At 46.4% G+C, this 24,191-nt stretch overlaps 10 protein-coding genes across 10 annotated transcripts; 5 read left to right on the top strand and 5 right to left on the bottom strand.

The window, feature by feature from the left end:
- Nucleotides 1-182: 182 nt before the first annotated feature.
- Nucleotides 183-2,129, top strand: PHALS_09166 (atp-binding cassette superfamily; the record flags this gene model as incomplete). The annotated part of the gene is made up of 2 exons (XM_024724618.1): nt 183-1,574; nt 1,653-2,129. 2 exons carry the CDS (start codon nt 183-185, stop codon nt 2,127-2,129), a joined length of 1,869 nt encoding a protein of 622 aa, XP_024575476.1.
- A 50-nt stretch (nt 2,130-2,179) lies between these two features.
- On the bottom strand, nt 2,180-3,604 carry PHALS_09165 (uncharacterized protein; the record flags this gene model as incomplete). Its single annotated transcript, XM_024724617.1, has 6 exons — nt 2,180-2,305; nt 2,367-2,566; nt 2,624-2,849; nt 2,903-3,086; nt 3,167-3,374; nt 3,439-3,604. 6 exons carry the CDS (start codon nt 3,602-3,604, stop codon nt 2,180-2,182), a joined length of 1,110 nt encoding a protein of 369 aa, XP_024575475.1.
- A 504-nt stretch (nt 3,605-4,108) lies between these two features.
- PHALS_09164 (hypothetical protein L915_20196) lies at nt 4,109-5,686 on the top strand (the record flags this gene model as incomplete). The annotated part of the gene is made up of 1 exon (XM_024724616.1): nt 4,109-5,686. The coding sequence occupies one exon, from the start codon at nt 4,109-4,111 to the stop codon at nt 5,684-5,686; it is 1,578 nt and encodes a 525-aa protein (XP_024575474.1).
- A 204-nt stretch (nt 5,687-5,890) lies between these two features.
- On the bottom strand, nt 5,891-7,364 carry PHALS_09163 (and ph domain-containing protein 6-like; the record flags this gene model as incomplete). Its single annotated transcript, XM_024724614.1, has 3 exons — nt 5,891-6,083; nt 6,157-7,127; nt 7,206-7,364. The coding sequence occupies 3 exons, from the start codon at nt 7,362-7,364 to the stop codon at nt 5,891-5,893; spliced, it is 1,323 nt and encodes a 440-aa protein (XP_024575473.1).
- A 126-nt stretch (nt 7,365-7,490) lies between these two features.
- Nucleotides 7,491-8,321, top strand: PHALS_09162 (ribosomal rna large subunit methyltransferase j; the record flags this gene model as incomplete). The annotated part of the gene is made up of 2 exons (XM_024724613.1): nt 7,491-7,517; nt 7,578-8,321. The coding sequence occupies 2 exons, from the start codon at nt 7,491-7,493 to the stop codon at nt 8,319-8,321; spliced, it is 771 nt and encodes a 256-aa protein (XP_024575472.1).
- A 66-nt stretch (nt 8,322-8,387) lies between these two features.
- On the bottom strand, nt 8,388-10,550 carry PHALS_09161 (Chaperonin complex component, TCP-1 alpha subunit (CCT1); the record flags this gene model as incomplete). Its single annotated transcript, XM_024724612.1, has 7 exons — nt 8,388-9,223; nt 9,291-9,926; nt 9,987-10,048; nt 10,107-10,156; nt 10,228-10,279; nt 10,369-10,444; nt 10,502-10,550. 7 exons carry the CDS (start codon nt 10,548-10,550, stop codon nt 8,388-8,390), a joined length of 1,761 nt encoding a protein of 586 aa, XP_024575471.1.
- A 245-nt stretch (nt 10,551-10,795) lies between these two features.
- Nucleotides 10,796-11,704, top strand: PHALS_09160 (uncharacterized protein; the record flags this gene model as incomplete). The annotated part of the gene is made up of 1 exon (XM_024724611.1): nt 10,796-11,704. The coding sequence occupies one exon, from the start codon at nt 10,796-10,798 to the stop codon at nt 11,702-11,704; it is 909 nt and encodes a 302-aa protein (XP_024575470.1).
- Nucleotides 11,705-11,801: 97 nt separating this feature from the next.
- PHALS_09159 (riboflavin kinase) lies at nt 11,802-12,342 on the bottom strand (the record flags this gene model as incomplete). The annotated part of the gene is made up of 2 exons (XM_024724610.1): nt 11,802-12,017; nt 12,112-12,342. The coding sequence occupies 2 exons, from the start codon at nt 12,340-12,342 to the stop codon at nt 11,802-11,804; spliced, it is 447 nt and encodes a 148-aa protein (XP_024575469.1).
- An 808-nt stretch (nt 12,343-13,150) lies between these two features.
- PHALS_09158 (uncharacterized protein) lies at nt 13,151-13,677 on the top strand (the record flags this gene model as incomplete). The annotated part of the gene is made up of 2 exons (XM_024724609.1): nt 13,151-13,242; nt 13,338-13,677. 2 exons carry the CDS (start codon nt 13,151-13,153, stop codon nt 13,675-13,677), a joined length of 432 nt encoding a protein of 143 aa, XP_024575468.1.
- Nucleotides 13,678-13,804: 127 nt separating this feature from the next.
- Nucleotides 13,805-16,014, bottom strand: PHALS_09157 (hypothetical protein PPTG_18645; the record flags this gene model as incomplete). Its single annotated transcript, XM_024724608.1, has 4 exons — nt 13,805-14,266; nt 14,335-14,926; nt 14,994-15,050; nt 15,113-16,014. 4 exons carry the CDS (start codon nt 16,012-16,014, stop codon nt 13,805-13,807), a joined length of 2,013 nt encoding a protein of 670 aa, XP_024575467.1.
- Nucleotides 16,015-24,191: the final 8,177 nt, after the last annotated feature.

The raw sequence follows: 24,191 nt of genomic DNA, 5'->3' as shown, positions 1-24,191 counted from the left end.
GCGTTAAGTGCCTCAGGCGAAGGAGCCGTCGCTGCATTGAGTCCTTGACGCTCTTGTCGATTCCTCGATTGGTGATGCTAAAAGCACTGACAAAGAGCATATGATACACAGTATCGACTTTTGTACTATAATAATTGCTACTACAATAATTTACGTGAGTCTTACATCTTCCTCCCCTCGCCATGCTGGCGCCCAGGTCTTTCCTGATGCAAAAGCTGTGCGCACCTTACGACAGTGGCGTCGGTGCTAGCGTGGTGCCTGCGCCAAAAGGTGATAAGATTGCAAAGCCGAAGCCTAAGAATATGATTAAGAGCGAAAAGCAGACTTCAAATGTTGGCTGGATCCTGAGTCTTACCAAAGAGGAGAAGCTGCCGCTAACTTTGGGTGTCATGGGCATGTCGATTGCTTCGGCAATGAACTTGGTGTTTCCGCGAATCATGGGCAAAGCTATTGATGTGGCATCGGGAAAACCTGCACCCTATGGCCTCAGTCATAAGGGCTTCGTGGTCGTCGTGCTCACTACCTTCGTCACTGGTTCTGTCGGCTCTTTCTTGCGTACATATTCACTTGGTATGGTAGCCGAGCGCATTGCCGCTAAGTTACGTCGAAAATTATACAAGGTTCTACTATACCAGGAAATGGATTTTTTTAACAACCGTAAGGTTGGTGAATTGGTGACCAGACTGAGCGGAGATTGCCAACAGACAGCTAATGCGGTGGTTGACGTGATGTCTAATGGCTATCGATCGCTGAATTCTGCCATCGGTGCATCCTGCATGCTGTTGACGATCTCACCCAGGCTCACATTGGTATCGCTCACCATATTGCCACTTTTGGGCACTGGAGCCATGATATTTAGCAAATTTTCAAGTCGTTTGGCCTCGAAGCACCAAAATGAAGTGGTTAGGATGGCAGGAATTGCCGAAGAAAGACTAAACAACATGCATACGGTAAAGCTTTTCTCAGCAGAGCCAGACGAATTGAATCACTTTGACAAAATTAATAGCTATATTCTAGCCATCGCTGATCAGTCTAAGCGCGCGCGCGGAGTATTCATGGGGACCCTATCATTGTCGATTAATTGCTCACTATTTTCTGTTCTGTATTTCGGCGGATCGTTGGTGGGCTCAGGTGAACTCACGATTGGTACGCTTACGTCATTCGCATTGTACAGTGGTTTTATGGGTCTTGGCTTCTCCGGTTTGTCATCATGCCTAAGTGAAATAAAGAAGACGCGGATATCGTCAGAAGCCTTATTTGATTTGCTATCGCTGCCAGCCGCAGTAGATGGAACGAGAATATTATCATCTGTTAAAGGTATAGTGCGGTTTAACAATGTGTCGTTCGCATACCCGTCGCGCCCGCACACACTAGTTCTGGACCGCTTAAATATGGAGATTCAACCTGGTGAGGTGGTTGCAATTGTTGGCAAGAGCGGTGCTGGTAAGACTACTATTGCGTACTTAATGTCAAAAATCATCAAACCTACTAGCGGGACGGTGACTCTTGATGGCGTGGACATTGCTGAAATGGACGCTTCATGGCTTCGCAAGCAAATTGGTGTCGTCAATCAGGTTCGTTGCTCGGTAGATTATCAGAAAATAGCATGATACTGACGAATCATTGCTGTACACGTAAAATCACTACCACAGGAACCATCGCTTTTTGCGTCGACTATTGGTGAGAATATCATGTATGGTTCTGCACTGCACAACAAGGAGCAGCTTATCGCTGCTGCCAAAGAGGCACATGCACACGACTTCATAATGGAGCTTCCAAATCAGTACGACACATTTGTGGGTGAGAAGGGTGTAGAGTTATCCGGTGGTCAAAAGCAACGCATTGCCATCGCTCGCGCGTTGTACAAGAAAGCGAATGTTTTATTGTTTGACGAAGCCACAAGCTCTCTTGATGGTCGTAGCGAAGACATGATCCGTCGCGCGCTGCAGTCTGCGGCCGAAAATCGCTCGGTCTTAATTATTGCTCATAGGCTTAATACTATAAAGCACAGCAACCGTATCATTCTGCTTGAAGAGGGCGTTATTGCCGAGGCTGGCACATTTGAAGAGCTGAATCGAGAAGGGACAAAATTTTATAACCTCGCTCATAACGAGGCTCCATTAATTTGATTGCAAATTTCAAATTAAAAAATGTCAGCGAGTTTCCGTTCCCGCCTACTTTACTCGGTTTTGTTTGAAACCGAATCCTGTGTGCTTTCATTTTGAAGCTTTTTGGTACATGCAGGGCACTGAGCGATTACCATTTCAAGGTGATCAGCGTAACTATTCATCTGTGACAAATTGTCCTATAAAGGTTTAACTCCATCAATACTCGTACAAATATCACACAAATGCTAGTCGTCATACCTCAAGCAGTTTCAGACGACCATCAATTGCCGTCCTCTCTTCACTCGCATTTTTGCCATCAGCTAATTGAGTCGAATGTGCAACTTTCAGCATTCCCTCTAGTTCCTCGATTTTGGAATCTCTTTCCTTGATGTTTTCAACCAGCTGATTGACATCATTCAACACCTCGGTATGCTTAAGCTCAAGCGCCGTGTATTCGTCTGAATGTGCACCGTTGAAACAGTCATTTTGAATCGTTCAGCAAGTGTCAAATTTACCATTTAAAGCTGACTTTTTTGTCTCGAGTTTTGTGATTTGAGCCAAGAGATCTTGAATTTGATGCTCGCTTTCCGTGCCTTCTATATTTTGTTGGCTCACATCATTGCTTGCAATAAGCAACGAGTCACGATTACTTTCCCAGTCGATATCTTTTTTGGTATTATCTGCCGTTTGTAGAATATCTTCGCTGGACTCAATCTTCACAGCATTTCCTGCATGCTCCGGCTGGTACACAGGTAAGATTAACGAGCAAACCAAAATGCGCCCGCTATCAATACCTTGCCGACCTCTTCCAAAGCTCGGTGGTCTATTTCTACGGCCGAGATGCGCTTGCGTTTGCTCTGACCAGTTTGTCCCAATTCGCTACAAACTTCAGCGATTCGTGCATGAGATGAGTCTCCGTGCAGAACATTAAGCTGCTGAAGAGCCAGAGCACTCGACTTAATGCGCAAAGCAAGAGAACTGAGTCCACAGTATTCACCGTAAGGGATCATGATTTAGATGATCCGAACTATCGAGGTAGCTATGTGAATCAAACGCACCGGATGTACTGCTGTTTGATGATTCCCGTCGATGCCTCAAGCTTCTCCATCTTTTTTACCAAAATTGCGTTTAACTCTCGCGCAGTCTGCAAATCTAGTTTGTACCTATCAAGCTGCTTAGATTGGTGTTCCTTCGTCTGCTTTAATATCCCAATCTCCTCACACAGCTTGGCCTTGCTCTCATGAGTTTCAGCTAGCTCAGCTTGAGCTATCCAGTCAGCATCGTCAGCGTTCAAACATCCACAATTCGATACCCAATTGCAGTTTCATACTCTGCTGTAAATGTTCGCTAAGCAGCTTCTGTTTCGTAATAGCTGACATGTTTTTAATGCTCTCCTCTTGCTTAAGCTCTTCATATTGTTTCATCTCCTGCAGCATCTTCTCATAACGATCAAGATACGGCTTTGTGTCAATGCCTTTCTCATCTCGATCCTGCATTCTGTGTTCGGTGCGGGCCTTGGACTGCGAATCGTAAACTGTGTGCGGACTATATGAATACAACTTCAATGTTCAGATCATCACTCTGATTAAAATTTGTGATGGTGCAGAATATTCGTTTCCGCAGTCTAATGCTATAATACATTGCTCCACAGGTATCCTTTTGAATATAACTATTTGATAGTACATTTAGTAAATGTACTATCAAATAGTATATTCAATAGGTAGAAAAGGTGCAGAATTAAAAATTGATCTTTTCATAAATCCGCTACCCTTTTGTTGAGTAGCTTTCAATTCTGTCCTTCTATCAAGCATGATTGGAACAGCTGTGACACAGAGTCAGTCGAGTGGCATAGCACATCTGATAGAAGATAAAGACAAACAGCATACGTCGCCTGTACCAAAACAGTTGTCTTACAATTTGACGATTGTGATCCACGCACCAAGTACAGCTCATAAGACATTTTGTTTATCATCTGAGCTGTATTTGGTGCGTGCATCACAATGCAGTACTTGCCTCTGCTATTCTTGTTAGGTGTCACTACCATCAATCACTTCTCGAAAGTCACGGGTTACAAGGAACGATCGTATGACGAGATCGTTGATTACCTCTTGAAACTTGAAACGATGTACGAGGATTATGCCGATGCATTTAGCGTACAGGACAGGTATAATTTGCCCAGATATGATGAAGTTAACTGCACTCGAAACAACCAAATGGTGCCTTGTGAGCAATATGTTATTAAAATCACAGAGAAGGCAACATTGCCAGATCCAGAGCGTCCCGAACTAATTTTTAGTGGCTGTGTCCACGGTAACGAAAGAGTTGGTCCACAAGTTGTTGTGGAGCTGGCAGCGCTCTTGCTCTCGCACGCAAGCAGAAGTGATGGGAACCCATGGCTTCAACACCTTGTAAAAACTCGCACGATCGTGATTGTGCCAACTGCTAATGCGAATGGATACAATCACAATGCTAGAAGGGAGCTTGATGTTGACCCAAATCGTGACTTTCCATACAATTTGGAAGACAACACGAAATGCATGGTGACTACAGCTGCCCGTGCACTGAACGAATTGTGGCGCGACCACTTGTTTCAGCTTGGAATCACGTTTCACGCCGGAAGGGAATGCATCACGTACGAATGGGGAGCCAAGAACCATATTTTGCAATCGAATGTTAGTGAGAAGAGTCCAGATTCTCAAAGTCAGCAGCAACTCTCCCGAATTATGTCTCGATATGGAGGAAAGTTTGAAGAGAGTGGTCAGTTTTATCAAGATGGTACTATGAATGATGTTGTTTACCCTGTTGACGGTGGAATGGAAGACTGGGGATACGCTGCGTCGTGGGAAAACGAGTTTTCAACTCCAAAACCTATTCACACATGTAATCCGTCAAGCTTTGGAGGGTATCCAGCTGCGAAGACCAGGTACAACAATGCTACCCATCGCGCGTTTAACGTCTTGATTGAAACGAGTGAAAACAAGCAGCCAAACGCCTCAAGTTTAGGTGACAGTTCGACACTCTCGGAATTAGCCTTGAATGACTATCTACCAGCGACAGAAAGGGTTGGTCACATTCCTCGCAATGTACGCTTGTCACTGCTCTACATAGATCTAGTGCAGCCGTATGTGCTTTGGAAGACACATCCGCTAAAAGCAACTGTCGCGCAAGCAGTAAAATTTAAATGGGAAGTTGCGGGTGCCATAACGGTGGATAGCACGCGTTTAAAAGTGTGGTCTGACGACCCTGCTGATGCTAAGCTTTCGCGAGCACAACGTGGTGTCACGAGATGGTACCACGAGGATCTGAACTTGAAGGTGAAAGCAAATAACAAGGGCTTATTTGCCGCCCACCTCGATTTTGCGGCTGCTGGGACGTACTACGTTAAGGCCATTGCTACAGTCGACCAAAGCTGGGCAACCCAAGGTACTGGTGAAGATCAACCGGTGCCTATGGTTGGGCCACAAACTCACATCGTGAATGCTCGAACGAACGACGATTGGCTGTACATAAACAACGGACGGATTGTTCGAGGTCGAACGGTGTGGTCTTCTCAAGTAGTGACTATTGTTGTGACGTAAGAAATTTCTCGACAATACAACCTTTAGACTTTGAAGCGTAAAAGTACTGCCAAAACACAGGACAATAAATTTGTCAAGATGATCGATCATTGATATGTTCGTAAATATAAAGTATAGCTTTCAGAAAAAAATCCTCTGAACAAATTCATGCCGGACAAGAAGCTACATTCGCTTCACGTCTCGGTAATTGTGTTTCGTTGGTTTTTACAACTCCGGATAAGCATTTGCGGGGCGGTAATGGGATCCTGGGTAGCCCCTATTTAAACCACGTGGAGGCATTCGAGGACCTGCCAATCCACCATGCGCTCCAAAGCCGTATCCCCCATTAGCACCGCCATTTCCCGCTGGTCCAGCAACTTGAACCAGAAACATATGACCTGATGGACATGCTACTCGCCTGCAATTGATCGCATGCAGAAACTTTGTAAGCGTTCGACAAAAAAGAAGGAACCTCCATGTAGATAACTTACATGTTATACATGTGAGGAAGTACACGCATCTGAATATGACATTGCGGGCAACGCACAAGTGCACCGTGCGAGCTCGCTCTGTATGAAACTGGATGATTGAGATCTGTAGGTCCAGAAGGAGTGGACATCCGCATACCAATTGTACCAACAGTACCTCCAAACGCGTCACCTCTTGGCTTGGCGTCGGCCTCAGTAACAGCAGCGCCGCAATCTCGACAAAATCGGTGTCCAAACCGTACTCGCGGGTGATCGCATTGTTTCTTGACCTGCATTTCAGTCATTGTAGCACGACAGGATGGACATTTGTCATAATTGCTTGAGTCCGACTTTTGAATTTCTTTCAAGCAGCTCCAATGAAAACTGTGACCACAAGCTGTTGTGTAAATTGCAGTACCAACATCCATCGTCTCTAGACAAATAGCGCATTCATCTGCTTCCTGTACCACCGTGGTCCTTAGTGTCTCTGTGCCATCCAAGTCCATTTTATCATCAAAAAGACCATCAGCCGCGTAAGGCTTTGCTGTCAAAGCGACAGATCGCTTCTCAGCATCTTCAATAAATGAACTTAATTCCTTCGAGTATAATGACTGAGGTGGTCCATGGCATGCACAATCATCTAGACTTCTTGAATATCTCGACTGCAATGTTCGCCGATCTGGTCGCGGACCCAAGTGTTTTTCTTCAAGAGCTCGCAATCGTAGTTCGCGTCGAGCTTGAGCTTCTGCAACATCGCGTTCTCTCTGATAACGCTCTGCTTCCCGTTGCCGCTCTTCTTCTTCCTGTGCGGCAGCTTGTCGAGCCCTTGCGCGCTCAACATCTTCCGCACGTCGACGTTCTAACATCAATTGATTCTGATCTCGAACGCATCCATCGCATACGCGTACAGGTTCATTGTGAAAGCGAACAATCGTAGAGCTAGGCATGACCTTGTGAGTGCGAGCACAGCTGCCACACACTGCGTTGCCACATGCCTATATCCATATAACATATCGATCACAATCGCATATAAGCAATAAGGAATCATTCAGAGTGTAATGAGGTATATCTACCCGGCAGCGATGTTTGCGTCGAAAGGCGTGAAACTTTTTCTCGCATACAAAACAGTCGGTGGCAGATTCGAAGAGCGCGTCAGGAATAGCAGGGGGTGCTTCACCACCCAGTACATTCATGCCAAAACCCATACCGGTTGAGGCTAGCTGCGGATGCATGGAGACAGTCTGTCTCGGTGTGTCCAACACTGTCGTTATCGGTGTGCTTGATTTTGTATGAAACGATGAAGAATGAAAATATAGGGGAACATAGAATATAATAATGTAACTTTTGGACTAAACAGCATGACCAAGTCTAGTGAAGCCAATCGAGTAAGTCTTATTGCGTCTTTGTCTGCGCTTTTACGCCTTCGCTAACGATACTTTACTTAGGATATTTATTATCGCAAGGCTAAAGAAGTTGGCTTTCGTGCACGCTCGGCTTTTAAGCTGCTGCAGCTCGATGAGCAATTTGATTTCTTACGTCATGTGCATCGCGCTGTGGACCTGTGTGCGGCACCTGGTAGTTGGAGCCAAGTGCTGAGTCGCAAGCTGTACGACTCTAGTAACATACGTAACGTAGAGAATGAGGACGTGCGCATTGTGGCGGTGGATTTACAGGAGATGGCTCCCATCGCCGGGGTACAGCTACTACAGGGCGATATTACGTCAAAACGCACGGCTGAACAAATTATTCGCTTGTTCCACGGCGGAAAGGCCCAATTAGTCGTAAGCGACGGGGCACCTGACGTCACAGGCGTACATGAAATCGACGAATTCGTGCAGGCCGAGCTACTGGCAGCCGCACTGAACATTACTACACACGTGCTAGAAGAGGGCGGTGCATTTGTAGCCAAGATCTTTCGGTGTGAACAGTATGATCTGCTGGCCATGCAATTAAGCCTCTTCTTTGAAAGTGTCTCTTGCTCTAAGCCCATGAGTAGTCGTGCCCAAAGTAATGAAGCCTTTGTGGTGTGCCAAGGCTTTCGACTTCCTGAAAATTACACGCCTGTGATGACATCTCATCTTCTTCCGATGTATGGACTAAAGGAATCCGACGAATACGATCCAAAACTAGTACCTTTCCTTGCATGTGGGGACTTGTCTGGGTACGATGCCGAGCAGCAGTTTTACTAGCGTCTTGAAGGGAACATAATTGTAGGTAGAGATTTTTACGAGCTTTGCTTGATTATGAATGTAATATTAACTAGCTCGGACTACTGACGCAATGCGAGCTAACGACGACACACTCTCGATTGCAAGCACCAAAGCATTTTTCTTGGACTGTAAAACATCAACGACTAAAGCATCATTGATAACTTTCTTCTGGTCGCATCCATGGTTATCATTCCGATCGTCATAAGCTAGTACCTTTATCACAGAATGCCTCTTTGTATCCCAGCCATAAAGCTTAAACGCGTTGGACTTTGTCAAAACATTTTCATCTAAAATCGCCTTTGTCGCCATGAGAGACTCACAATTTGCATTGCGAACCTGATCAATTGTTGCCACACGATCAACATAGGAAGCTTGACTTCCACATAAGCGCCCAGCCATATCTTCAAGACAAGCAGCAAAAACAGTGACTATTTGGCGTAGCTGACTCAATGTCCGTGCTGTTTGCTTTTGTATCTGCGTGCTTGTGAATGATCCCGTATCCGACACTGAAACAGGGACTAGCTGACTTGCACGATGGCGTAGCAAAGCTGCGAGATGTATTTCGAAACAACCGCCACCAGCTACAACATCCGGATTTTCGATCAACTTTGCTAAAATTGAAAGTGAAACATTCATCACGTGGCTCAATTCATCGTACGCAATCTGGTCAGGTGCTGCAACTGTGATTGTCGTAACTGCATGGGCTTTCTTGCTGTCTATCGTTTGACTTGCACAGCCCTCACGGTGCAGTCGAATATATTGCTTCTTGCCCAGCGTGTGAGTGGTTATAAGAGTCAAGAAACCCAACGAGTCTCTTCTAACACTTTCATCGATATTCCAGTCACTAAGGATAGTTGCCCCACTAAGCATTTGAACACCAACTACATGTAGTACCAAGGTTACGCCTTCAGCAACATATTACATAAATGTTTAAGAAATCAGACGTACGGATATGGGCAGCGGAAAGTTGGGAAAGTGTGAAGATTCCCTTAGCAGCTAGATACGTCTGCAGATAACTCGGGATGATTTTCTGCGAAAACACTGCTGTAGCACCTAGCTGCTCTAATTGATCTCCAACTTTTCGTAGTGCCTTTAGTCGGAAAGCATCTAACGAACCCTTGTGCGTGATGCTTGTATTACTAAAACAATCGTTCACATTCGACTCTATAAGCGGTTCGATGGTGATGTTGAACAAGGCGACGCGAACATTGGAGATAGCAGGAGAACGCTTTGTGCTTTGACAAATTCCACGGTCAGGCCATGGAACATCAAGAAAAACTGTTTGCTTCCAAACTTCAGACTCGGCGATAGACTCTAGGCCGGGAGTATATAGAAGCTGTACGGGAACGTTCTCACCCGGGTGCTCGATAACATACTCGAAAACACTCACAAATGCTCGAATAATCAAAGGCGCAACCACAACGTTCATATTCTCGATATCAATGCTCGTCGTTGACTTGGACGCTATAATACTTCGTATCACGGCGGTGATCAAGATGGAAGAGCGCCAACTTACTGCCACTCGCACAGGACATCTAGGGGACTCAAGATACTGCACGGTCCATTCCAACGCTAATTGTAGCCCTAAGAAGAAGACAATCGTTAGTTTATCATGAAAGTTTAAGAATAGGATAGGTTTTCTACCTTGACTTATTAATCTATGATGAATCTGAGCCAGACTGCCCTCCTGAATTTCCAGCTGGAGACTACAATCACAACGAGTAAAAAAAGCTCTATCTCTCGCTAAGTTCAATCTTTTGACACCTGGCACTCATTCCCACTAGAAATAGTCCTGAATCACTATAATTGTGAATCTAAAGCGTCAATACCCCATACCATAGTCAAATCATACAATCGCATTTTGCAATGCAACGAAACGATCTACCTTGCTTTTCAGTATATGAACATATGCGTTCGCAATTGGACAGTCTCCTATGCTGCACGTCAGTATCTCATAAAACTTTATCCACCACGACATAAGCAGACTACTAGAGCCTCCAAAATTGGAGTGCGTAGTAATACTTACTTTAAATTGGCAAAGTACCGCTCAGCAACAGACGTGACCGTAAGTTCGTCAACACATTGAGTATTTGCCTGTAAAACTTGTGCTCTGCCCATTGGACCATAGCTGCCACTCACAAGTGTCATTAAGTCCTTACAGATGTTAATAAGCCGCGATTTGACATCTTCACGATTGAGTTGCTCCATCTATACAAGTGTCTGTCAAAGTTACAACAGATTTGAGTGCAAATTTCAGCCAATCCAATAGCAATAACGCTACTGACTATCTGACGTGACAGCGAGAAACACTTGTCAGTACACATGTATTATACCGCCGACTAGACAACGGCTTTAGTGTTTTACGCTTCGAGTTTTTCAAGTAGGGGCGGTCACCTGCACCCATTCTAACGTGCCAGAACCAATTCATTGTTATCCACCGCATTGCTGTCACAATGCTCGTGTCTTACGGTATTTCTATCGCAGTGATCAATTCTGTGGTTAACGCACTGTGCGACCCTTTACGCAAGCACTTGACAAGGTTTATGGATCCGTTTATGATTGTTGCGTTACGAGGACTCATTCAAGCGCCGATTTTTGTACTGTGGGCCATTGTAGACTCAGGAGGCCATCCACCACCGTTAAATCATCTTTTTTGGACGTCTGTGTGTATTAGCGGCTGCATCAACATTATTACGAGTTATCTGTACAATCGAGCAATTCAGATCTCGACGTTATCTGCTACAATTCCATTTCTTTCATTTACACCAGCATTTCTGGTAATTGTTGCTTTCCTTGTACTTGGTGAAGTCCCGACAGCTTTGGGTGTGCTAGGTATCTCTATTGCAGTCATGGGTGGCTTTTGGCTGCAGGGTGCCAAAGATGCTCAGGCAAGTAAGGAGATGCTCATAGACTCATCAGCTGCCAGCAAAGGACCAGTTTACATGATCCTTGTGGCTTTCTTATGGAGTATTTCAAGCGCATTTGATAAAATTGGAGTACAAAACTCGACCCCGTTGGTATATGGTGCTACGATTCAGGTCATTGTGGCTGGTGGTAGTTACGTACTTCAAAAAATGCGCATTGGAGGTGGGGAAGTTGATCTTATAATCGGACAAGAGACAAAAACTCCATGGAAATATATCATTCTTGCTGGTCTTACCAGTGTCGTATCATATTATATTAACCTCGTAGCCATGCAGCATCTCGAGGTTTCGTACGTGATTGCGATGAAGCGATCAGGATGCATATGGAGCGTTTTAATGGGGCGCTTTCTGTTTCGAGAACGGAATCTGCGCAAGAAGATTCCCAGCATTTTGCTGATGGTCCTTGGTGTTACGTGTATTGTCATGGGTAAAAAGTAAAGCATTTTTGTGATTGAGAGTAGAAAACCTATTCAGTCCTACATATCTATTGACCCGGCATTGAGTCACATCCTCGTCATGTCTGCAAACTTCAATGTTACTGTAACAACGCATCTTGCGACCAAGTTTTACCAACGGGTGTGTCTAGCCATTCATTTGACTGTGCGATGTCGTCATGAATCGCTTTGACTAGCGACTCCAGCGACGGGAAGTCCATCTCTGGACGAAGATAACCACTGATGACAAGTTTAAGCTGCGCACCGTAAAAATCCTCGTCGAATTTGTGCAACAGATGCGGCTCCACTGTCTTCTCCTGCACACAAGTGACAAGCAATTCAATAGAGTAGCAGAAGTTAGCAGTCAATATTTTTCATCTTACGTTTCTCAACCTCTGTTCAAGCTCGTACCTTATCCTTGAAATAAGGATTCCAGCCAATACTCACGACGGCCTTGAACGGGCCCTTGCCGTCCACTGTGGCCCATCCGCAGTAAATACCAGTGGGCAACTGATCGAGTTGATCGCCTAGATCTTTGCGTGAGAGATTCGCTGTGGGACAACCAAGTTGCTTTCCTCCACGACCGAGACCCTCAACCACTGTCGCCTGTAGCCGTAATACCGTCTTTAATTCTTCAATCATTGGGAGTTAAAATGTCGGAAATTGGACACTGAAAAAAAGAGGAGATATATTAAGCAGCTGTTATTTCTCAACTTTCCGCGTAAATAGGTCAACAGGTATTCATTAATTAAGTACTAATTGTTCTCAGCGTCTGAGCCATTTGTTATGAGTCAGTAATCGCTTAAGGAATAAGAATAGCAGTGTAAAATAACTGGTCGATGCACATGAAATAGCCCTGCCACTTTGCGACAATGCTTGACATGTGAACAGCACCAATACTCCTATCTCATTGACCGATAGACGTTCACAAAAAACAAAAGTTTTATATTATATCTTGTGAAAGAAAAAATAAGATTCTTATAAATCCGATTTCAATGAAAAGAAGCAAAGTATGTTACAGAGGCATAATAACTCATTTTGGATACGGTCAGTTAACACAGTAAACAAGCATATTTAAAAAGACTATGTAACTGGGACTGATTTGTGCTGTGATACATAAAGTTTACAAATAAATTCAAAGAAAGTCGCCAGTTGACGCTACAGAGCAAATGCTATTCGCGTCTGTATCAGAGTGCATATTTTGCTCTCACTTTTAAGAGCTGACACCACTGAAATGCACAAAAGGTTAAAGAATGAGAACAAAATAATCTACTTTCTAGTCTATTATAAGCTTTTTGGACTCATGTGAGCCTTCGAGAAGCCCAGACAAATATTTGTAAATATTTGATGTTCTGGTTATATTTAGTGGCAACATTAGATAAAAACATACGACAAGGTTCAAGGAATTTATGAGAGAAATTTAATTAATTCAATCAGATATATAAGTAAAATGACACCCTTTCATGAGAACGTATGCGCTCCTTTGTTGATTGGCTTGTGTCACTCGTCGTCGGACCAATGTCTCTCCTGGCCATTTATTGCGTAAGCCAAGGTTTTCCTTCAATTATACCGTGTCCCATGCAACTTCTTTGCTTTCTGCTCGGATTCATATTCACTAGTACATTCTGTTGCTGCAGTCTTGCTACTGCTGAGCACGCAGCCATGATCAAGAACACAAATTCAAGCTACAACCACGTACGAATTAGTGCTGAAAATCGTAATCTCAAGGGTATAGAGAAAGATACACCAGACGAAGAAAGATCGTTTCCTGGTTCTAACCAGATGCGGCGCTATTTTGACGCAGTAGCCCAAAATAAAGACGTACAGCACGTTTTAAACACAATCAAACGAGCTTTTAAAAAAGACACAAGACATGCGTCAGTGTCAATGTTGATCGGACTCGCAAAAATGCTCACGTTTGTAGGTATCATCGCTGGAACAACTGGGTACTTTGTTTATCGAGTCAGTAATAGTTAACGTATCCAAATAATTCTGTTACTGCAAAATACAAATGATGTAGTCAAATACAAAATGCAAGATGTTTGCCAAATAATTTCTTCACGTCGTGAGCACTTTCAATCCTTTTCTGTCTTAAATTTCGCCTTTACTTCCCACGATCATCAGTTACAGCAACACCAACGCTACTAGCTGATTCATCTGCTAATTTCTCATTGTCTTCCACATTATTTTTCAGAATGTTTGAGCCAGGGCCACTGCATTCATTCTCAGCTCTCTCCTCTTCATCATCACTCCAGGCATCAGCAACAATTGCAGCACGACGAGGTTCAATACGCTCCCAGCCACGGTTGACAGAAACAGGAGGCCTTACTGGCAATGAAGCAGACTGCGCCGTAGTCGCACTGGAATTCAATGGGAGAAATTTTAGACGACTAGATGCTTGGGCTGCACGGGCCTGCTTTGTAAGTTTGCTAAGATGCGTTGATAGGGTCACAGTGGGCACATGTGCGTCCGCACATTTATAAAATGAAATTCGACGGTGTGGATCCTCACCAAACGATTCCGAGACAACACCGTAAATTGAGGCCAATTGATGCATCAAAGCTCGCTGAATTCAAATATTCACAGAGTACTATTAGCACGTCAGCTGAGTATATGCAAAATGGCTAAGAGTACCTCTTCTCCCGACATCACGCGCAGGCTGACACTGTGGCATGAGAGCTCTTGAACAATCCGTTCCAAACGACGCTCAACCACCGTAAGGTAGCTAGCATTCGCCTTACCCCATGCAATAAGTTCTTCAGAATAACTGGGAGTCTTTAATTCATCTTCAAATGCGGCGGCATCGCCACTTGCAAATCCTGGTCGATTGACCCCAAGCGCTTGAGCTAATTTCTGGTTGCGTAAAATCTGGGCCCTAGGAGGAGTCGATAGATGTCTAGTTGGAGGTGGGACATACTGAGCACTTAGTGGTCGGGCAATAGCTGGTCGAAGCACCGATACCGGAGACGGCCCTGCAGGGATCGGAAGTGCAGGAAAGGCTTCGTCAAGTTGCACTGAAGGTGGCGGTAAAATACCACTTCCTCCATAATTCCAGTGATCGGGCACTCCTTCAACATGACCTAAACTCGCTGGCCCACTAACAATGTTGTTGCCACCTCGAGAGACTTGAAAGTTTAATTGTAAGCGATTGTGAACGCCATGGACGGAGCTCATATGCGCATGGTACTCTATATCGTTCGAAAAAACAACAAAACGCATCTCGAGACTATGAAAAGTGCATCGGCAATATCGAGTAAGTAGACAAAACCAAATCAACTGTATTGTGTACTTACCAGGCTCGATCCTCACACAAATGATGGGTTCGACGAAAATGCGTTTCTAAGCTTGCACTATGAACAAACCAATATTCGTTAGACAGCCCAAACAAACAGAAGCGTAAGCAAATACGCACTAGTTACGAAAGTACTCGTTCTCCACCTTGCAAATGTGGCACTTGAAGTGATCGCGTTCTAAATGTTCATACAATTCTTTGTCTCCATAATACCGCTTGCGACAAAATTGACACATTGGATGAAAATCTTTGCCTGTGTTTGCGTGCTTTTGACCCGCATGTCCACCTCTACTCCGTCCAATACTGTGTCCCTTTAGTGCTCCTTTAGTAAACACCTCCTGCTCTTGAATAAAAAATGACTGGTGGTTTAAGCAAAGCTCACAAAACTCGACTCCATGATCATGCTGCAAGTGTTCCTTCAACTGGTCTAATGAGTGCTTTACTTCTCTACAGCGCTTCATCCGGCACTTGTACTCACGAAGACTACGCAATTCAAAGTAGTGCGCTTTACAATCAACAAAAATCATCTCGGATGGCTCATCCAAAACTGATTCGGGACCTGCAGCATCTCCCCAAAGCTCAAAACTCTCATATGGCCGTGAGATTCTACTGACTACCACACGTTCCAATGGCTGCTTGCACATGGGGCAGTTACGATCATCCATAATTATCCGCATACGCATAGAGCATTTGCTGCAAATACCGTGGTGATTGCATTCACCCACTGCATAGTATATAATGGGATCGGCACACAATATACAGATATCAAATGTATCGTCTTCACGAGTCGAGGCGGTGTCTTGAACAGATGAAACGTTTTTTTCACCATGTCGTCTTCTCCTGCTCTCGTCAACTTTCGTTGCTGAAGTGTCCAATTTATTTGCTTCTGATACAATATCAGGCTCTTTTTTTCTGCGATAGCGAGAACGCTGTCGACGCTTGCAATGGCCTGATACGTTTCGCTCGGTGGTTAAGTGTGTTGAGCCATGGGCAACGCGTCGTTGGACAGAGGACGGGACCATTGTAAAGGAGGGTGCGAGAGCCGATAACGATGAGGTTCCTGCCATGCTGCTTGATGTGGAGCTACTCGCAACGCTCGTCATAGCCAAAGGTGGGATGGACAGAGAGAAATGAAGTGGATGCCAAGTCAATCGGAATCAGAAAATAGAATCAGAGGACAACTGTGGCAAATCTACATAATAATACAAAGAAAAAAAAATTGGCTTGAATTCAAGGTTTTCTGTTCTACCAAATTTAATTTTTGATTAACTAACATCGCAATATTATCATTTGATGAACTGTTACAAGGATGGTAAATATTGAAAGCAAAGTAAGTTGCTATGACAGCGGGGCTGTCGTAGCTCTTTGCTTAGAGGAAGCTCACTAAGGTCACCGACCTTACGTCCTATACTAGAACCAGTGCGGGTGTAGCGGATAACAATCCGCTACCACCAAGAGTACCCAAAACCTTAACACAAGGCAAATGTTCTTTTCCATTCAAAATTGAAAATGTGTTCATCTGTTTTATTTGCGGCAAAGCCGCCTATATCTAGAACCTTAGGATCCTTTATAATTAAATACAAAAACCTAATTGATATGCATTATCACTGGCAGTCCCGCCACGTAGTGGCTTCTTGTTACGGAGTAGCTACACCATTGTGTGATTACACCATCTTGTATGACCCACCCCTTCATACCAGGGTACGTGTAACCCCGTTACACTCTCCCCCATCAAATGTGTGAATACCCACAATTCACATATAAGTGTCGCCTCGTACGAGGCTCGCATGTCTAAGACACCTTTACGTCTCTAGGACCGTCTTCACTTCTCAATACGCCCTGTGTCTATGACACGAAAGGCTCCCAGCCTAGCTAGTTCCGAGTGCGCCCGCAAGCAGAGCCTTTCTTCGTCTCCTGCACGCTGACAATACATCCGCAACTTCACGGAAAACACATTCCAAGACCACGGCAACCGGGCGGCACACACCGCGCCCACCACAAGCGACGGATTTTCTCGTCAAGGATTCGGATGAAGACGTTTACGAGTCGGACACTTTTTTCCCAGGATAGGAAGAAGAGGTGGGTAATGTGGGCCAACGGCGAGTCGTGAGCCCTGCTCAAATATTGCAGAAACCGTGTCCGTGTCCCGACCATTCGACTTCCAGGAGAAGTGGGATTAATATAAACCGCCCCGACTAGGCACTAGAGCAGCGGCTGAAGCCTTCCCTCAGAGCGGGCTTCGTGTGCTTGTATCCACGTTCGGTCCTTGACCCTGATTTGATTTTGCCAAATTCAAAGTGCAACGCCGACTTCCTGCGTATTGTCGCCCTGCAGCATATGGAACAATCTATAGCGCCCCCCGAGCTCTGTGGTTTCTCACAAGGGTGAGTCTACGACCACAGCCGCTCAGGGCCATAGCTTGAGCTCAGCTCATGGCCCTTCGGCTTCCCGGGCTACTACCGCGAAGCACATGGCGTACGACGAAGAAGAGCGTCGTGTCCCTTCTGATCATAAGCGTCCACGACGTTTGGGCAGTCTTGCTGAAGTGGCACTTCGAACTCCCACAAGTTCTCGGAGCTCGGGTATCCCCCGCCACTTCACAAGATATTGGGTTTGACCATGGTGACGACGTCGGTCTTCGAGGCGTTCCACATGATAGACGACGCCAACGTTCTTATCGAGAAGAGTCGGCGGCGGACAGTGACGACTTAGTCGATCGCCAACGGTGACTCGCGATACTTTTCGAGCCTTAGAGGACAACGTCCGTCGTCATCGGCACTCTGCCGAGAATCAGTCCGAGGTCGCCTACCGCTGTGAGGAAGGCCTCGAGAGTTTGGAGCACTTTCTGCACCGGATGCATCGCGTTGAGGATTGTCGTGCTCTGTTGGAGCCGTTGAGCAGACAAATACGTCACTTCGTGTGACGGTGGAGCGTCTTGCGCCAATGGAACCGGGAGTTGTTTCACTCCGTGCTCAAGACCAGTAGCTGCTTCAGCTTCTGGGCGGCCGAGCGCCTTTGAGCGACGTCCCGGCGCCAACACTTCCGCGTTTACTTGCGCCGGATCCCGGTACGGCTAAAGTAAGCCCACACAAAACACCGGGTAGGTGCGCATCCTTCTCGAAAGTTTCAGCGTATTCGCTAGGCATTGCTTGATCACGACCGTGGACGAAGCTTTGTTTTAAAGTAAAAAAAGACTGCATGTGTAGGAAGGCTTTAAACACTTAATGAAACCAGGTCTCCGACCTCAATGTTTTCAACATTCCCTCTTCCTTCTACATGTCTTGGCTTTTAGCCAACGCATCGCGAACGTGTCATAAGACACTCAGTCTAGTAGACAGGGAGTTTATGACTTTTTACGCACGATGAGGGAGCTGACATCAGCCAGCCGTTCGGCTATTTTTATCTCACCAAGCCCTGGGCCATGGGATGGCGGCGTCAGCAGGACGCAAGGATTGATAAGTCCGCTCACGTAATACTGCGAGTAAACGGTAGACTGCACTGCATTGTTCAGAGCAAACTCTACGAGTAAAAACATGCGTTTCAGCTCTTCGGAGTCTCAGCGCAGACAATACGAAAAATTTCTTCAGCGACGCGATTCACGCGCTTGGTCTGACCATCGGTCTACGGATGGTCGGCTGTCGACATAATCAACTTGGTGCCCAGCACCCTGAAGAGTGTAGACTAAAACTTCCCAGTGAAGGGCGAGTCTCTATCAGAGGCAATTAATATCGGGCGTTCATGCTGTCGAAAATACGACCGATAAATAGCGTCGCTGTACCCACACCGTCGATGGCGTCCGGCACTGCCACAAGATGAACCGTCTTGTCCAAACGGTCCACCAAGGCCACCACGCACGTGATGCCTGCTGAATCCTTCGGCAGGCCGAACACAAAATCCATACTCATGGACCGCAAACACGCGGAGGGTACAGGTAAACTGGCCAGCGGTGGCGCCGCATTCAGGAAGGATTTCACCCTCTGACATGTCCTACACGTGCGCACATATGTGCACATCGATTTGTACAACTTGAACCACCGATAGTGGCAACTCACAAAGCTGTACATCATCTCATGATCGAACGACCACTGAATGGGGTGACGTGGGCCTCATAAAGGATACGGTATTTCAAATCCTCATTGTGGGGAGCGACGATTTGTGGCGTATTTGGCGAATCGGTGCTATAATACAGCAACCCGTTATTCCGCGCGGTTCGGTGTAACCCTGCGCGCAAAACCGCCGTTTACCAAATTTCCGAACTCTTGCTCCCGACACACTACCATCACCCGCGCATGCGGAGCGGATCAAATCCATTACTGATGAAGTCACCGCCGTGAAATGAGCAAGCTCATAATCCGGTCTGCGTGACGACGCATCAGCCAAAGCATTCTGCTATCCTGACTTATACTTCACCCTGAAGTTAAATTCTGCGAAGAAGGAGAGCCACCTGGTCATCCTCTGCGAAATGTGAGACGACTGAGCCGAAATGCTTAATGATGCATGATCTGTGTAGATCACAAACGGCTTTGAGCCAAACAGGTTTACCCTAAATTCGACAAGTGAATACCTCATCGCAAGCGATTTCTTTTCGTGGACTGGTTAGTTCTTTTTCGCAGCCTTGACCTGGCGAGATTTATACGCGATCACCCGATCTCGCCCCTCGGTGTCCGCTTGCAGCAGTGCACAGCCGATAGCAAAGTTTGAAGTGACACAGACGACCCTAAAAGAACGATTGGGATATGGCAAGCCAGTATTGGTGCATGAAGGAGGCTGTCTTTGACCCTGTCAAAAGCCTGTCGATGCTCGGGGTCTCAATACCATTCCGCACCCTTTTTAAGGAGATTGGATAATGGCCGGGTCATTTCTGCATAATTTAAGCTATACTTGTGCAAGTAGTTGGTGAGACCAAGCCATTTACGCAAGTCCTTCCGGTTCATTGGGACTAGCCAGTCCACCATGGCCTTGTCCTTAGCGGGATGCAATCAAAGGCCACGCTTCCAATGAAGCACCCTAAAATTGGATTTTTCCGAGTCGAAGATGCGCTTATCAGCATTAGCATACAGCTAATGCATGCACATGCACTTGAGCACCGCTCTTAAATGGTGGTTTTCCACATCTGTCCTCCCGTGCTCCGCACGACAGTGAACGAAGATGTCGTCGATGTATGTCTGCGCATACGCCCTATGGGGCCTATACAACTGAGCCAAAAAGCGATTGAATGTTACTGGTGTATATGACAGCCCTTGGAACATCACCAGCCACTCCCAGAGCATGTCGCTCAGAGTACTCATCTCTGTCAGCGGAATATCACTCGCTTTGATGAGAAATTGGTAATAACCATCGACCAGGTCCAGTGAGCTGTACATTGTACAGCCAACCATATTGTTTTATGGAGAACATCCAATTAAGGAATCGGCGTTTGTGCCAGAATGGTGGCAGCGTTTAGCTTACTAAAAGTGTGAGCGATACGCCACTTGCCGTTCGGCTTCCGGACACAGAACGTGGGTGTCGAGTGGGGAAACTCACTCTCATGCACCATTCCTGCGTCGTGCTTCGCACGAAAAAAGGCGTCAATGGCGCCACACTGCTCTTTAGGCAGGGGTTATTGCAGTATTTGGTTCCCGGAACCAGGTCAGTCTCATAAAGCACACCTCGGTCCGGAGTATGGACCGACGGTGGATCTTTGGACACGACGAATTGAGAATTTATTATCAAAGGATAATACAAATTCGAGGGATAGTTCAGAATCGACGATCCACTTCTTGCGTTCAGCACCCTCTTTGTATCTTCCAGGACAGCTTCATCCAAAAGCGACGATGGGACCTCGATTGGTGTTATAATGAATATTTCGGCTAAATTACCTGCCTTCAAGGCACCGCCAAACTCTTCGAAGGACATCTCGTCCAGCTCAAGAACAGTATCCTCCGCAGGAATAGCCTCGAGAGTGACGTCGCCGTCTTCCTCTCCGTTATACCTTTGCCAAGGGCAGTGCTCAGTGAGTTACGTGCCACCCCTGTGCGTCACAAGGGTCACGCCCTTGATGACTCGGCTCTTGGCCGACCATGCTACTCTTGGTATGCAGCAACTGCTTCGTAACGTGGGCGGTGCTCGGTGGGTTACGTGCCACTCCACGTGCATCACAAGAGCCTCGCCCTTAATGCCTCGGCTCTTGGCCGATCATGCCACTCTTGATATTCAGCGACAGCTTTAATACTATAGCAGCGCTCTGTGGATTACGTGACATTTCACGTACAACCGGCGAGCCACGCTCGGAACTCTTGTACAATACACATTTGAGTTTGACAAATCGGATACTCCGACAACTGTACATTAAACGTCCCGGTCCAGTGTCCGCGCCAATATCGCTTCTGCTCCTAGCAAAGGTGGGTTCAAGACTCACCAAAGCTCCACCAGGAGACGTGCGCGTAGCGCCCAAAGTCTACGACCTCCAAAAATCCATGGTTCATGGTATTCTAACCATGCCATACCAAGGATAAAGTCATACCTTGCTCCCAAGTCTAAAACTAGATAGCTTTTCACGCTATCAAAGTTAAGGAACTTGACATCGAGGTCCAAACGGACACCCAGCACAGTAACACAAAAGTCCCCGTCGCTAAGCAAACAGTGACGGTGTCACTCAACCGCGATATCAGCGGCTCAGCATAAAGCTGACGTCTTCGATCGTGGAGCGTCGAGCGTAATTGCCCGACGCTCCAGAATCGAGCAGAAATTTCCATGGATTCTTAAAGCCCTTCATGATCGCTTTTACGACCAGCAAGCCTGGCTGGCACACACGTTCCGTGTTCAAAAGCACGGAGCACTTCGAGACTAGGCCCTGCTGCCCTTTACCTCTTTGTGGCTCAACAGCACTCATTTCTTCCTGAGTAGGGCGTCCCGCGCCTACTGGATGGTCTCGTTTCTCTGCGTCAACCAGACTGATTAGATGCGGGACGTCGGTTCGACGAACCATTACGCGCCTTGCGCAAGGGACAACCAGTCTGAAGGTGACGGGCGTCTCCACAGACAAAACACTGTCGGATTTTTACACGCTTCTCGTGTCTTGAAAATCTCGCTCCTCCTTCTTAGCAAAGCTGAGATACATTGGCTCAGGTCGGGTCGACAAGATTTGAGGGTGTGCATTTTAACCAAGTCGTGCCGACTTGAAGTTAAATTCGGCACATTCACCGCTTTTCAGAATAAATCGGATGCACACGGAAGACTTCCTTTCTGGCCACGCCAGTGTGGAGGCCTATCATAAAGACGGTCACTGCAACTGCCTCGGGGAGAGGATTGGCTGCCATCCCGGCAATGAAAGCTCTCAACTCTTGGACTAAGCTGCCTCTATCTTCTTCCTTCTATCCAACTGTGTGTTCACCAGCTCCTTCTTGCCGTTTCGGGCAGCAAGGAAATGCGATCTCACGCGATATGCCTGATAAGACGGCGAGAACACTTGCACATGCCGACGCATCATCTCCTTCCAGGAGGAAAACGCAGCTTTAACTGAAGCACCGCACGTTAGTGCCCATTTTTGTGCTCGGCCCCCAAACTTGGGAACAGCTAGCACCACGCGCTGTTGCTCGTTTTGGGGCATGGCGGATACCATAGCCATCTCGGCCTCTCTCACCCAGAGAAGATAATTCTCTCCATCCTTATACTCGAAGGTCTTAACGCTATCTATGAGCGGCCTGGGTCGGAGGAATCATCCGTCCTCGACGATGGCGTCATAGACGCAGTTGACGCTGACAGCTTTTGCTGTTAGCGCTCTAACAGAGCATTTCCATAACTAAAAAACGCCTCTAGGCGCGCGCTTAGGCCTTGGACCCTTGCGCAACGAGGTGTTCCACGCCCTCAGGGCCCGACAGGGACATCAGCTTATGAAGCCCGTCCTGTATGTCCTGGGGTAAATTGGAAAATTGCTCCAACCTCACAGAGGATCATTCATAACGATTCAGGCGTAGATTGACAACGAGTGCTACCAAGTCAAGACGGCTGCCATAGCCCATTGCTTAGAGGAAGCTAAGCTAAGGTCGCCGACCTTACGTTCTTTCAAAGAACCAGTACAAGGGTAGCGGATCGCAATCCGCTACTGCATAGTACGGAAGCCTTACAAAGGCAAACGAGCACTTCAGTTCAAATACAAAACTGTATTTGAATTTGATTGTTTTATTTGCCGCAGAGCTGCCAATATCTAAGCCCTAAGGTTTTCCTAATTAATAGTGACATCTAATTAATATAGTAATATGCATTACAACTGGCAATCCTGCCACGTGGTGGCTTCTTGTTACGGTGTGGCCACACCTGTAGCGGGATTACACGTACCCTGATAACAGGGGTGTGTGTCACACGAGATGGGCATGGTGTGACTGCACCCAAACAATAATGCGGTATTTGGCTAGGTAGTCAGTAGTCATGCATGTATTTAGATTTTACTATTTATATTTAGGAAGCTCTATACTTTTAAAACTAGGCGGTCTAGCCGCAAATAAAAATAAATGAAAATTGATTTTAAATCTAGGTAGAAACTACTCTTGGAGTTAGCGGATTGCGGTCAGCTACACTCGTATTGGTTCTTGTAAAGAACGAAAGATCGGTGATCTCCTAAATTACGCTTCCTCAAGCGCAAAGCTACAGCAGTCCCGCTGCACTTGGTAGCACTTGTAGTCAATCTACACCTGAGTCGTTAAGACTGATACTTTGTGGGGTTTGAACAATTTTCCTTCTGCCCCAGAGCATGTAGGACGGGCTTAACAAGCTGATGTCCTTGCTTAGCCCTGAGGGCGTGCAACACCTTGTAGCGCAAGGTCCCGAGGCAATCGGTGCACGTCTATGACGTCACCGTCGGTGACGGATGATTTCCCCCGATCTAAGCCGCTCATGGTGAGCGTTAAGGCCTTTGAAGGGAAACAATTGAGAGAATCTCCTGCTCTGGGTGAGAGAGGTCGAGATGGCCATCGCATCCGCTATGCTCCAGACCGAGCAATAGCGCGTAGCGATAGCCATCTCAAAGCTCGGTGGTCGAGCGCGAGAATGGGCACTGACGTGCAACACTTCGGTCGAAGTTGCGTTTTCCTCCTGGACGGAGCTGAAATTGCAGCTCTCACGAGTGGTCTTGCCGCCTAATCAGGTGTATTGCGTGCGATCGCGTTTCCTTGCCGCCCGACAGGGCAACAAGGAATTGGTGGACTTTGTTCAAGAGATGCAG

Source organism: Plasmopara halstedii (genome assembly GCF_900000015.1).
Source record: "Plasmopara halstedii genome assembly, contig: Scaffold_350, whole genome shotgun sequence".
In the NCBI taxonomy this organism is placed as follows: Eukaryota; Oomycota; class Peronosporomycetes; order Peronosporales; family Peronosporaceae; genus Plasmopara; species Plasmopara halstedii.
Note: the sequence above shows the minus strand (reverse complement) of the source record. Positions and strands in the feature narration are given on the sequence as shown.